Source organism: Stegodyphus dumicola, chromosome 8 (assembly GCF_044657685.1).
Source record: "Stegodyphus dumicola isolate Sdum_Otavi_A_Nest chromosome 8, ASM4465768v1".
In the NCBI taxonomy this organism is placed as follows: Eukaryota; Metazoa; Arthropoda; class Arachnida; order Araneae; family Eresidae; genus Stegodyphus; species Stegodyphus dumicola.
The window spans coordinates 18,099,064-18,114,582 of record NC_140775.1 but is presented as its reverse complement, the minus strand read 5'-3'; the positions used below and the strand labels follow the sequence as shown (position 1 = coordinate 18,114,582).

The 15,519-nt window shown below is 32.7% G+C and overlaps 1 protein-coding gene across 1 annotated transcript in view; it reads right to left on the bottom strand.

Annotated features, from left to right (window-relative positions):
* Nucleotides 1–13,706, bottom strand: part of LOC118184332 (gamma-glutamyl hydrolase-like) — a 36,148-nt gene extending 22,442 nt beyond the window's left edge. Inside the window, exons 1-4 of the mRNA XM_035353994.2 lie at nt 13,022–13,706; nt 4,187–4,298; nt 3,782–3,832; nt 1,940–2,024 (exon numbers count right to left, since the gene is read on the bottom strand). Of these exons, the coding sequence (XP_035209885.2) occupies nt 1,940–2,024; nt 3,782–3,832; nt 4,187–4,298; nt 13,022–13,127 (354 nt within the window). The 5' untranslated portion in view covers nt 13,128–13,706. The remainder of the gene's footprint in view (nt 1–1,939; nt 2,025–3,781; nt 3,833–4,186; nt 4,299–13,021) is intronic.
* Between the last annotated feature and the right edge of the window lie 1,813 nt (nt 13,707–15,519).

Genomic DNA, 15,519 nt, shown 5'->3' with positions numbered 1-15,519 from the left:
TGGAATGGTAAAAATGAGTAATAAACACCATAACCACCAATGTTTAGATGATGGAATGAGGTGGCAAATTGTGGGGAGGCTAGAGGCAGGCTAATCCCAAGTCCAGATATGTAGAGAGTTTAATGCCCAGCATCGCGTGTAACCTATGGAAACAGTTCCAGGATACTGGATCCATCGAGAGAAAGCCTAGGTAAGGTCATCCAAGAACCACGACAGCCAGAGAAGATCGCTATTTGTCCATTTTAGCAAGGTGTAACATAGGGGCTACAGCTTCTCAGCTCTCTCAGGACCTGTATGGAGCCACAGGTACCCGTGTAACAAGGGTGACTGTTTCCAAAAGACTGAATGAGAGAGAGTTGTTTGCCAGAAGACCAGCTGTTTGCATCCTGCTCACATCTAATGGACAGGAGAGTCTGATTAGCATGGTGCAGGCAGCATAATGATTGGAGTACAGAGCAATGGGCAACCATTCTGTTCACCGACGAGTCCTGTTTTAGCCTATACACTGATTCTCTCTGTACTTTTATATGGAGAGAACCAGGCACCCGCTACCTACCCTTCAATGTCCATGAAATAAACAATAATATCAGTGTAATGGTCTAGGCAGGCATCATGTTGAATAGGCGGACACCTCTCCACGTCTTTGACAGAGGCTCTGTGACTGGTGTGAGGTATAGGAATGAGGTCTTGGAGCCCTATGTTCGCCTTTCTCAGGGTGCAGTGGGCCCCGAGTTCATCATACAGGACAATAACACGAGGCCACACAGAGCTATTTCTCGAGAGTAAGGATATTCGCCAGATGGATTGGCCAGCCAGGTCTCCGAACTTAAACCCTACAGAGCATGTCTGAGATGCTCTGGGGAGGGCAACTGCAACTCGCAACACCCCTCCACGAACCATTTACGAACTGAAAACAGCATTGCTGAATGAACCAATTGCCACTAATTGATAAACTGTCTTAGTTCCAGCATGACATCACGCTATGAGGCCTGTATGGCTGTAAGAGGGGATCATACCCCCTATTAACCCATTTCTTTGGCGTCTTCTGCAACCGCTGTTTTAGACCTTACCACACGTGTCTATTATAACTGTTGAATGTTTATTTTGTCTATATTATATCAGCCTATCTTCATACCAAATTTTATAAAAATTTGTACAGTAGTTCTGATCAAATATGCAAATTCTCTTAATTTATTTCCCCAGTGTATAATCAAATTTCTATAAACTGAAAAGAACATGAAAAAATTTAATAATAAAAATTTTGACTGACTATAACTTGACAAAATGTGCTCAAAAAACTCCAAAGACTGTACACAGGTATGCATTTAAATATATTTAATACAGTAAGATGTAACTGTATTGCATACATATTACAGTAACTATTTTGATTAAAAGAAAAAGATAAAAAATTCCATTTTTTTTCACTTTATAGACTAAAACATTCCTAAGATAAAAGCTAATAGACTCTCTCTAAGTTGATTACCAGAGAGGTAATCAACTTAGAGAGATAATATTTAAAACTGGTGTTTATTTCTATTTCAAAAATATTTAATATATTCAGAAAAATTGTCTTAGGGGGATGGTTACTATAAGAGAATTCACTGCATTTATATTTACAAAAATTGGAAAATTAGATCACATTGGACAAGCGATAATAACAGTCAATAAAATATTTCTTTGGACTTAATAATAAAGCCTTTTTCTTTCAACAATGGAAATACTATGTCAAAATAGAATTGCAAACAACATAACAAAGAAAGTTTTTCAAAGATAATTTTTCTTTCGGCTTTTACAAAAAATGTGCTAATCTTTTAAAATATTAACATATTTTCATAATGTAGAATGCCAAATAACCACATTTCCAAATAAAACATAAATTACAACATAACATACTGTTAGTAGCCCAAAGCAATTTTTTTAATGTTTCTAAAAAACTTACTTCAGTTGCAATATCAAATACTAGTTTCCCTGTTCTTCCATACCCCTTACTTCTTAAAATGTTTCCTCCACCAGGGAAAAGCACTCTAAAAAATTACACATTATTAGATATGAAATAAAAGAAATGAGACAAAAAATAATATATAACTTAAAAGCAGTATACAGAATTTTAAAATCACTTATAAATATACAAAGAAATTCTTATTTTTTCTGTTAAATATGTAACGATAGTTCTATTATTTGACAATAAACAATTACAACTAATGCTCATTTTGCTATATATATCTAATAAATGTAAAATTTATAGGACACAGTACAAAACCCAAAAAAGAATTTAAATTATATAAATTTTTCTAGGTAATTTAATAACTTGAGTAATAATTTAAAATGTAAACACAGATATAAAAGTAATTACAGCTATAAAAGTTTTTCCCTCTAAACTGGCAAATAAATCAAACTCATAATTCATTTGTAATTAATCATTGTGTAAATTAGAAACAGAAAACAGTTAATACAACATGAAAATTGCAACAGCTGTACTAACAAAATTCAAAAGACGAACACAGTCAAAAGTCGTTAATCCGGACTCGTCGGGACTTCGGCGATTCCAGATTATCGATTTTTCCAGATTATAGATCATCAGTTTAAATCTGGTAAAATGGCATGCAGAAATTATAAAATTAAAAATATGAAACCATAATTTACGAAATAAAGAACAATTATGATCTAAAGGGTATCAAAATTTACAAAAAAAAAGCTTAATATTTATTTGTTTACTTTATTAAACATTTCTTTCAATGTAAGTTGTTTAAGTTGCTTCGTTTTTTATGTGATAATACATTCTCTTTAATTCTATAAACAGACATAATTTCTTGTTCAGTTACAAAGTTCCACTGTTCAAGTCCTATAATTGCGACTAATTTATCAATCGAAATTTATTCGTTTTCAATAACCTCTGTCACTTTCTTCGCTATCGGAAGCGAATTATAATGACGAGGCATTTGATTTAAATCATGTCAGAGTACATCGAGATGAAATACTACATTGAGTAAGCAATTATAAGCCAAATAAAATAAAAACATCTGCCCTTAAGATAAGAATAGTGCTGACAGATCAACTTCCAATTCATTGCACGCCGCCCCCCACGTTAAAGATAAACAAAGTTTAGATAAACAAACATTAAAGTTTAGATAAACAAAGGATATGCCTTTATCCATTTTTTGCAGCAATTCCACTTTTTGTTTAATGGACTCCGAAAGATACTTTCGCTTTGTATATCCTTTACATATTAGTAAATATATATTGGAAATTCTATTTGACATAATCGAAAGTTCAAGCTTACTTTTATAAAATTGCTCTTACAGTCTGCAAAAAATAATAATCCGGATCCAATTCGAAGATTAAGCAACAACGCAATCTGCAACATTAACTGAAATAGATAATTAGATAATTTTAGCTTAGCTTATCCCGTCCGTTATACATTAAACGCGCATTCGTAAACGTATTTTGCGCACGCGCACACGCAAATTCGCAGCGGTAAAGGTCTTACGCGCATGCGTCAACGCGACGCATGTGCAGAAAGTTTGTAGCTTTGAGGTCCGGATTATGGGTGACCAAATTAACGACTTTTGACTGTAATAAGTTCTTAAGTTTTGCTATAAACATTTTCTGACAATTAGATGTGCTATTGTACTACTACAACAGGGTTAGAAATCTAAAATTGCATGAAATTGTTTTGATACTTTATAATTATTTCATTTATATATATATATATATACTGATAAATTATGAAAGTATACAGAGTGAAGAATATACATGAATGAATAACTTAAATTATACACACCCATTTATTTTGCTGAGAAGATCTCGATAATATTGCTTAGACTTATATATCCTGCAAAAAATTTTGGAAAAAAATTAATAATTTCAATGATAAAAATATTTACAGAACAGTTTTTTTTAGTATCTTTTCTTTGCTCATTAAATTTAATATTCATGATGTTAATTATTACAAGGCCTTCTGATCTATTTAACATGAATTTATGCATGCAGGTATTTAAACGCATAATTTAGAGCATAAGGTTCTACTAAACTTATGAATATTTAGAATTTTTTAAGTATCAGCTTATATATACAGTTATATTAAAATTTGTATACAGTTATATACAAATTACAGATATTTGTATACAGTTATATTTAAAGACATTTTAATAATAGCAAACAAAATTAAAAAAGGTATATTGCTTACATAACAGGAACAACTCTTGCACCACCTGCCTCAAGAAACTTAACATAGGATGCATAAATGTTACTTTTTGCATTCGGTACAAATGTTGAATTTACTTCTTCAGTAATAATGCCTTAAAATATACAAAATTTCATTTCTGTAGTTTTACACAGAATATTAAATATAATAAAGATCTAGAGATTTAATTTTATTGTATAACAAAATGAATTGTAATAAATGGATAAGTAAAATTAATTATATTGAACCAGTTACATAATAATAATGAATCATTATGCACTTAAATAAGACAAATATATTTCTCTCTCCTTTTTTTAGTGAAGCTTGTTGAAATTTTCATAAATAACGTAATTAACTTCTTTTTCTATAACTAAACTGAGTTTATTTTTCAGTTAATATATTTTTAGAGACTCGGAATAAATAAATTGCATAGAACCATCTTCATTTCTATCTTTTCCATAAAATTCGGAGTAATAAAATGCACTATTTCAATGTTTATAGACACAGCTCCAACCTAGAGAACATACCTGCTATCTACAGTCACTATTTATTTTGCAGCCCCACCAGTGGTCAGATGGTTAAGAGCACTGAATACTGGTAGTTCAAACTGTTTTGTGCTCGATCCCGGTAGAACAGGCTGGCTGGATGGCTAGTTTTTATGTTTTTCATATGAGTAACATGAATATGAGTCAGTTCCCTTCAGAAAATCCACCTCTCAGGCAGAGAGCCCGCATCAGTGCCAATTCTAGACTGACTGTCCACCACCCACGTCCAGATTAAAAATTGCCCACTCTTTTTTACAATTAATAATCATTTCATTGCCCATGTCCTGTGTATTTTGTCCCCGCTAGGATCAGTCTTGCCCTCATGGCTTTCCTATATTCAAATAATCTATTCTAATCTGTTTATTTTGCCTGTCCTACTTTTCACTTTTATATAAAAATGGCTTTAAAATTATTTTTTAAATTCATGAATGCCTTGAAATAGACAGATTCTTGCAAAAATTTGCAAAATTTTAAGGAATTTCAGATTTTTTGCAAAATACAAACTATTTTATAATTCTACTCCTGCAAGAGGCTCACCTGAAAGTGGTACATGGGTGAAAGTGTGAACTAAGGTGACTAGTGGACTTATCCTCACTCAAAAGTCAGACATGTGAACTACATCCATGTAGATCGCAGATAAACTTTAGCTGTCCCCAGTTTCTCATTTCTAAACTTATACTGCAAATGCATTACAATTAGCAAACTGCTTTATAATTATACTCTCCCAAGAAGGTCAACCTGAAATCTTATGGAGATGAATCCCAGATCACGGGATGCATTCTTTACAAACATCAAACAAATTAGCAATGTCTTTATTGTCTCTCAGAAGCACTCATCATATAAATATGCAGGAAGATTCTGGCTGCTGAATTTACCACAATAATAGACTCATTTCTATACTTTGTGTAACAGCTTCATAACAGTAAGCAATATTCACGAACAGCAAATAGTTAACAGACAGCTGTTAAAATCACTATCTTTTTTTTTTTTTTTTAAATCTAAGAAATTAATTTTTAAAATTTTTTTTTAAATCTACAATTAATAATTTATTTAATTTCAAAATAGTCATTAGTTTCATGATAAGACTTAGAACAAACATAAATAAATCTTAACCATACTTATCTATTCAACTTGTTAATTCATAGCACATATTCTCCAATGTTTGGGATATACTCATATATACTTATTCAAACAGTATACATATAAGGTATTTTCTCCTTCCTTTCTGCATGCCTTCATGGTGTAATGGTAGCACACTCAGCACATATTCCTGAGGTCCAGGTTCGAGTCCCAGCAAGAGCATTGCTTATTTTTCACATCTCCCGCATCAAAAAATCCTAATGACTCTACAGTGGCACCCAAACTAAAAGGTGGTGGATGATGTCATGAAACTAATGACTTCCCCACCAGGATTTGGCAATTGGGTCCCCTAATTCCCAGTCGTTCTTTAAAAAGGGCAGTATATAAGGTTTTTCCCCCCTCCTTTCTGCATGACTTCATGGTGAAACAGTAGCACACTTGGCACATATTCGAGGGGTCCAGATTCGAGTCCCGGTGAGGGCATTGCTAATTTTTCACGTCTCCTGCATCAAAAAATCATAATAACAGACATCTACTAAAATAATTTTCATAATGCAACATTATAGATTAGAAGTACGAAATAAAATATGGTTAAAAAATTTAAGCAAAAACTAAAAGTTTCAAATATCACACAGAATTATTTATCATTTATAAAACTGCATTGCTTGGGATCACATAAAATAATTATTGGCACATTAGGAAGGGATATTCTTTTTTAAAAAGGATAACTATATATGATTTTCTACAGTACAGCCCCTTTCATCTTTCCCCTCCCCCTTCCCGGCCACAGTCCTATTTTTAAGTGCCTTTCTTGGTTTAAAAAAAGCTGCAAGTAAAATGGATTTTATATTTTTTAGTATTATATTCTTGTAATATTCCTGTAATTAATCTAAGAATTATAGCTTATCAGCTTCTGTTAGAATATTAGTAGTATTTATAGCAATGCTTTTTTTTCCCTTCTACTCTGTTCCTGATGGCTACTGTTTGTGTATCATGAGATATCTGTCTATGAAACCTTCTGGTAAGACTGGTTAGTAATGGTTAGAGTAATAACAGTATTCATATATTCTGAAGAGGGATGAATAAGGACGAAGTTTTATTTATTTATTTATTTGTTTTTCATGAATATTCATTGCACAAATATAGTTTGGAATTTATCTTTCTGGATTGATCTCAGTTGCATGCATCTTTTCAATCTTTTGCTTTTTTTAGTCCAAAGGGATTTGAATCCCGAAGGACTACTAGTTTCGTTTTGGCATTTTGCGTCGGACTCATAAATGTCGGTTCACTTTTCAAACTGTTGCCACAAAATGTTAGAGTCCTGCATTATATTTGAAGAAATTAAATAATGAAAAATCTGCATAAATGTATGTCTATTTCTCGCATTGTGATAAAACAACGGTACGCAGAGTCATCGAATTTTAAATGATGTAATCCTCCTACGAATATGGGCATGTGGAAGATCAAATTTGAAATTTGTTTTCTTATCGGTTTCCTATTTTTTAAAACTTTGACGAATTTTTGATTAACAAACTCAAGGATTTCAAAGCGAGCAATGGCAACGTTGTGCAGAAAAAACATTTTTATCTCCAGCGCGTGAGTCTCTGTATCGGAAATTCTAAAGATATGCTCGTTTTAAAACTATTTTGCGATATTGCTGTTGCACTGGATCTTATGGTTTAAGTGCGAGGAACATGATATTTAATAAAGAAAGGTAACACACAAAATGTTAAAAAATGCCCCTTTGGACGTAATTTAAAATCTGAAACATTTCAGATTTTGTTTTTTTTATTTTATTTTTAATTATTTAATTTCATATTTATCTTATTAAAGTTTGCTAAATTTTATTACTTTTTTGTTTCTGTAGTTACTAAATTCAGTCTTAACAAATGACTCTTTTTTTTTTTTTCATATAATGTTTTATGACCTTTTAGTAAATGTTTAAAAAAATTCATTTTTTAATTGGGGGTGCGTGATAAAAGTTACTAGTATTACTTTATTCTAGAATAAAGTTCTGCTTTATTAGTTAAAGCAAGATTAAAAAGTAAGATTAAAATGCTAGATTTACAATTAAAACAAAATCTGAATATTTTATTTATATGTACCTTGCTTTGAACGCTGTAAAATAAACTAGAAAAAAAAAGAAGAAGAAAAAGGATGATCAAAAATGCATTCAGAAAACTTCAGAGTACATTAAACACTAGAAAAAAAAAAAAAAAAAAGAAGGAACTACTCCTATATTAGATTATGCGCCTCATATATTTAATATGCGCCCTCAAGTCGCCAACTATCTAAATTGTTTGTCTACATTTCAAACTTTAAGCCTAAAATGTCTCCAAAACCAGCACATGCAAAAACCACATTTTAAACACACAATTTAAGCTAAATATCCGAAACAAAAATAAAAAATTTAGATAGCAAAAACGTAAAGTTTCTAACCAAAGCTATTTGACAAGAATCCATGTACACAGCAATGTGTTTTAACTTAAAAAAACATCTACGAATTGCACAATCTAGGCAGCGAAAGAATCTACGAACTATGCACATCTCACTTTAAAAAATTAACATAACAACAATAAATTTCAAAGAATACCATGTACACAGCATCCTGATTAAACTTTTTAAAAAAATCATCTACGAATTGCACAATCTAGGCATTGCACACAAATCAACAAAATAAACTAAAATAACTAAAATCACAAATAATTGAAAAACAACAATAACAGAAATTCATAGCAAAAAAAAAAAACAATGAATATAACATTCTACAAAATAAAAACAGGAAAATAAAATGCACTTACCATAATACATTAGTTAATAGAATTTCGCCAGTCACACAACGTCTGTGAACAAAAGTGCCACCATTTTGCTATATCACATGTCTTTCTGCAATTCAAAATTTTGAAAGTACAGATAAAAACTTCATCCAAAGTTCTACACGAAAACCACGATCCAAATCTTAAACTCCGCTGACAACCACATACTTTACCAGCAAGCATTTGACTGCAAATCCACACAAGAACTATCAGAAATGTCCTTCTTTGTCCGAGTTCTCATAGCAGCTCCGCATTTCACACTCCGTTTTAAAAGTACCACAGAAATTCCAAAAAAGCACTTTGATCCTCATAAACACACCCGTGAACAAAAGACTCGTTAACAATTCCAACATCGTACCTTTTAATACTAAATTTACTGGTTGATCTTTAGATTATGGTAACTTGGGGATTTTTTGGCGAAAATTTGGCTACCAACTCTCCTACAGCAACCCTCTATTTTTTTTTTTTTTTCCCCGCCGCCATTTTGTCTTCACGAAGTAAAAACATGTTTCTTTTCTTTTTATCTACTGAACACTTCTTCCAACAATCTACTAGCCGAATTACACTTATGCTAGAAATTTTATCTAACAAAACTGCTTAATCATGACAAATATTCACTGCAAAATTGGGAAAAAGTGCACAATACCATACTCCTTACGCGTTTTTCAAAATAACACATACACATAAACCATGTACACGTCGACTTATTTTTACTTAAAAAAAATCCCAGAATTACACAAAAATGGCATTGCGCATACTCTTCACTATATCCATGTACACTGCCTTTTTCTCATAAATTAGAAAAATTTCACGAAAATACATGACAATTTTCTGAATCTTTAAACCCGGTAAAAAGAACATATATGAAATTACCTGATCGCGAAAAAGTATATACCCTTTCCAAATATGAACATTTCCACATATAAAATAAATAAAATATCCAAAAACTTTTACCTCTAAATCATCTATTATATTATAAACGTCACCAACGAATTCATACCGCAAGCATTACAAATACTTAGCGTCAAATATTTAAATTATTTCCATGCACGTTTACTTCAACTAAAACTTATACCAAATTCCTACAAACATAAAATTCACAAAATAACTATCATTTAATTAAAATATAATTAAATTCAAAAACACTACTTAAAATATAAATAAACACATACATTAAATTAATAAAAATTAGCTTACAATCCTAATTACTTTAAACTAAATCATTGCTAATAACAATTTTCCCAATAATACCAAATTACTTTACTTCCACCTTACATTTAGAACAATGCATAAAAATAATATCCTCAAATAATTAAAAATACTAACTTACCTAATCTTCTTCAGAATCTTGATTACGTGTCCGATAAACTTTTCTTATTTTCTCCGCTAAATAAAAAGAAAACGTATGTGCGCCTGTTTCAGGATCTTTAAAATCATACTTACAGTTCACAGCACGGTACCAGGTAAAATAAATAACTTAATAAAACATCTTTACTTCTATCTCGCACAACCTTAAAGAAACACTTATTACTACTCCTTTCAATCCCACTAAATACCCATTTCGAATTCACTTTAGTTAGGGCCATGGGATCCAAAAATTAACGAACACTGTTTCACACAACACAGAAAAAACCAAATACAAAATTTCCAGATTTTTTTCCCGATTTCCCCCTTTTCCGATTAAAGAACCGTAATTCATCCATTAATATCACATGACATATCCCATGATCTCTCATTTCCCTCACACAAAATAATGCATAATCGGAACTGAGTACTGCTCACATAATTACCAAATTCTCAGGTAGTAACCTTTATCACCTCCAAAATGTCGCCAAACTACCAGTTACCATATTCTAAAGATCAGCCAATTTACTTTCCACACAATCTAAAATACACGATTGAAACCTTCCCACCACGTCTGTCACTGCAACACTGGCCATTTCAAAACACGCACGACACTGCAGCAAAAGAGTTAAGTTTCAACGTCAAAAGGGTTGCCATACAAACAGCATAGTCCACCAGACCATCCCACAGCACGAAATCGTGCCAAAAACCAGCGCAGAATACGTATCGCCATATTTGGTGATCTTAGAACACATATAAGAGTAGAGCCAAAAAAGAATTTCCATTAAAAATTTATAAATCTTAATGTTAAGAAAATTTTTTAATGTAAAATATGACTGTAAAAATTTTTTAAAAAAAGATTCTGTATCAAATGTGTAACATATGGTGTTAGAAATATCTTTTATATGGAAAATCTAATCTAATAAAATTACAAATGCTTAAAAAAATTATCAGTATACTATAATTAAATTAATTTTATTTTGGATCAATTAGTTGCATTATTTAAAAAAGTAAAATAAAGATTTAAATTACTGACTTTTTTAAAGCAATAAGAGTATTCTTATTACATTTAAACTGCTCATTTTATTAATCAATAAATATTAATTAAATTTGCAAGATAATTTAAAGATCTTATATTTTACTCATTGTTAGCAATCAGAAAAATGGGTATAAATGACACCATGTGGAAAATGAAAGGGCTTTTGCTACATACAGAGGCAACACACTGCTTTTAAATCACTCAGTTAGTCTGTCAATGACAGACTGATTAAATTAAAAAAGATAAAATTAAAGATCCTGTGCTTTCCACAATGGCAGTATGTTAAGAATTAGTTATGCAGGAAAGCACATGGAAATTAGCCTTATGTCTCATGCAATAGTGAGCTATAATAAAAGTGACAAGCAGTTGCCAAGGGCTGTCTCTAAATTATTTTTGTTCTTCTCTTCTGCCAATTTCTGAGGTATAATAATGTCTATAAATTTTATTTTTATTTCATTTAGTATGGCTTATGATGTCACTGGTACAAATATGGAACATGTACTTCAACATATTTACTTTATAAAATGTTTTAATAATGCAGCTCACAAATAACCAACACATTACATTATTAACTCGTTGAATGTCACATTCCCCCTTCTGCATGTGTGTACACAATTTAAATGCAATGTACACAGATATAAAAAGAAGTTTTTTTTTTTTTTTTTTTTTTTTTACTAAATAAATAGCTATTAAACCTTGTATAAATACAGAATCTACAATTAAAGTGCAAAATCGCTCACTTATTTGTTTGGCGCTTTTTACAAGAGTAAGAAGAATTATATTTTTGTCAATTTTCTTTGACTTTTTAAGTGAAAATAGGTCGATGTGTACATGGATAAAGTCAGGGAAGTGCGCAATGCCATTTTTGTGCAAGTCTGGGATGTTTTTTTAAGTGAAAATAAGTCGATGTGTACATGGATACCGAGTATGTGCAATTCTTAAAAATGCGCCAAGCAGTGGGCGATTCTGCACTTTTCCTGGATCTACTTCAAACAACTGCAATTTTCCACACCTCAGTGTACTGGCAAGTATATTTGTTGCTGGCATGAAAGTGCATAGGTTTAATTATGTGTATACTTGTCCATAACAGTTAAAAGACTAAATGCATAATTTTAATACAACTAACAGCACAATAAACTAAGACCAAAATTCCTTTATTTCAAATTTGACCTTAAATTTAGATATCAAATGAAATATGTATGTGCATGTATGTGTAATTATTAAGACTTATATGATACTTTTTTTAAATCAATAACCTGTCTTTTAAAACCAAGGAGGAATTCTAATTTCAAGTATAATAAAGCAAACACAAACTGGTAGTGATTATAGAATGGCCCTCAAGATCCTATATGTGGTTTGCAGCAAGTTAGGAAAACGGTGAAATCCTAGTATACGGTGCAGACTTGGCGCAATTTTGAAAACTATCATCTTACCAGAGTCGTAGAGCTAGGGTTTTCAGCGCCCAGGGGCAAGTGAAGATTTCGCGCCCCCTACTGCTTGCCAAGGATGAAAAACATTTAATTCTAAAATGTCGTAACATCAGTTTGGCGTCCCTTGGATTCTGCGCCCGGGGACAGATGCCCCCCTTGCCCCCCCTCTAGCTACACCCCTACATCTTACAATGCTTTCAAAAATGAATGCTAATTGTTCATTTGTAAATATAAATCTTGTCTTCAAACATTCATTCATTTTATAAGCTCATTATTAAATTCTAAAATGATTTGATGAATCTACTACTTTTCCAAAGGATACAAATAACTGCTTAGAAAAACATAAAAATTAACATTTTAAGAGTTTTTAATAAACAATTAATAATACAAATAATAATAATAATGGTGGAAAGAGACTCTCAATTCCAAATTTTGAAGGGATAAATCAACCAAAAATATTTCTCTCTCCATAACTATATCAAAAAGGAGCACCTAGCAATACATAAAGGTCGAAAGACTTTCGAAATTGTTATCAATAACCGCACATTAAAATAAACATATATGGCGAAATACAATGTACTCACCAATAATTGGCCGGTCATTGACAGGATTTACACTCATACATAGTGTAAATAGCACACATACTGAAATGACAACTCCAAAGAAAAACATAATTAACTTTTGATGCATATATACAAACTTTTACAATGAATCGCGGAAACCGAAAACTGCTGACACTCAAATTTCAGCACGCGAAATCACATGCTTCAAGAGAAATAACAAACAAAGCAGGAACCAATGAGAATCTATGGTTTACCCACGTGATTAGTAAGATTCTTTTCTTCTTCATTCTTAACTTGCATAACTTCATTTTTATAAGTTCTCCTTTTATTTTAATTAAATATTTTTCCGAGACCTTGATAGCATCAATGAAAGAAGAAGTTAAACAACCTCTTTGTTTCCTTGACTTTAAAATATTAAGAATGCTAAGAATTCTTTGAAATCAAATATTAAATTTTATTAACTTTACGATGTTCGCCTTTTTTCGTTGTATTCGTCGTATTTCGTTGTCTCGTCATATTTTATTCTCGAGTGTCAAGATGTAGAAACACCTTCTTACTCAACCTGGCATTACAAGGACGTGTGGGATTATTTTCGGGCTTCTGAAAATTAAGTAAGCTTTCGTGATACTTTGTATACGATGGCACTTGTATAAAAATGGTATGTACACAGGTTATCATAAATTAAGAAAAAAATCACAAAAATAGGGATAACTCCCTCAAAAATAAGCCAAACCGTGTAAAATTTGAATATGTTGCCAAGTAAGAGTAGCTGAATAAAACTGCAATATGCAAATTAGTGGCGCTGCACTTGGAATACGTCATCTGCGATTAGAATAAAAGTCCATGCTTGAGAGCAAGCCCACATATTTCCCTGTGATAGTGACCAGTGGCGTAAATAAGGGTATGCAAGGAATGCAGTCGCATAGGGCCCGTAGGCTTAGGGGGTCCATGAATGTCCTGCTAAAATACATCTATATATTTAAACTTAAAATAAAAACTTAAAACACGTATAAAAATCACGTATTCGAGTAGTTTAGTGTACCAAAAGGTTATCTTAAAAGAAAGGGGGGAACTTTACCGTACTTATTTTCTACAAAAATTGTATGTTCAAATAGTTTTCTTTATGAAATTTATGATAAATATGTTTTATATTTAATAAATGTATCATTTACATTATAAAAGTTCTTATTTATGATTTTTATATTATTGCATAAGTCATGTTCATAAGCTCACCTGATCACAGAGCGCTATATATTAGTGTAATTTCTTTTTGTACGTTGTTTGTCAGTTTATAACATAACCAGTTATTTACTAGCTTGCTAAATTAAGCGAAAAAAAACTTGTATTGGCGCAGATTTTATATAGAAACTCGAAATATACTTGCATGTAAAACCTACTGGATTTTATTTAAAAATCTCTGCAAATCTAGACTTTCTTCCTCCCTTTTTTTTAAGCACAGTAAATTTATTGGGGAGGGAGGAAAATTTTTTGCACAGGGGCCCAAGAGTTCTAGCTACGTCACTGATAGTGACATCAGAAATCTGAGATAGCCAATTCGTAACAATAACCTCCAGGTATCATTTGCCTGCAGAACCACGATGGAGAGCCAATGAGAGACTAGAGGCAGGATAAAGTCAAACAGAATTGGCCATATGGCTAAATGTGAATCCTCTATGGTTCATAGACTTTGGAGGCGATTTCAAACCACAGATTCGCCATTTAGGAGGTTCAGCCAAGGACGGCCAACTGCTACAACGAGCGCCGAAGACCGATATTTGACATTATGTGCACGCAGGAATAGAACAGCTAATCCGATTCTTCTTAGAACCTCCCTTGCTGCAGCCATCGGAAGGTTGGTGTCAACGTCAACTGTGCGTAGAAGGCTTCACGAAGGTGGTCTGTATGCGAGGCGACCAGCCATTTGCGTGCCGTTCACGTCACGCCATAGGAGGGACCATTTGCAGTGGGCACGTCAACATGTCTACTGGACACCTGAGCAGTGGAGGGCTGTTCTCTTTACGGATGAGCCTAGGTTTAGTCTAGAAAGCGACAGTAGGCGTTATTTGATATGGAGAGAACATGGAACCCGTTATCATCCGTCAAACATCCGTTAAAGAGATCATACGGAAGAGGCAGTGTCTGTGTTTGGGGTGGCATCTCTTTGGGTGGACGCACAGACCTCCATGTCCTTCCAACGGAAATCGTGAATACTCCGGTTTATAGAGATGACATCCTTGATGCTTATGTGCGCCCATGTTCCGGGGCAATAGGTGATGCTTTCCTGTTACAGGACGATAACGCAAGACCACACAGGGCTCGCATCGTAAATGATTATCTTCAACAGGAAACAATTATGCCCATGGAGTGGCCAGCTCAATCCCCGGACTTGAATCCTATCGAGCACGTTTGGGATGCTTTAGAAAGACGTCTAACTGCTCTCAATCCGCCTCCTCAGACCCTTGCCGCGCTTGCAACTGGTTTGCAAGAGCAATGGCTCTCGCTTCCTATGGAACTGATAG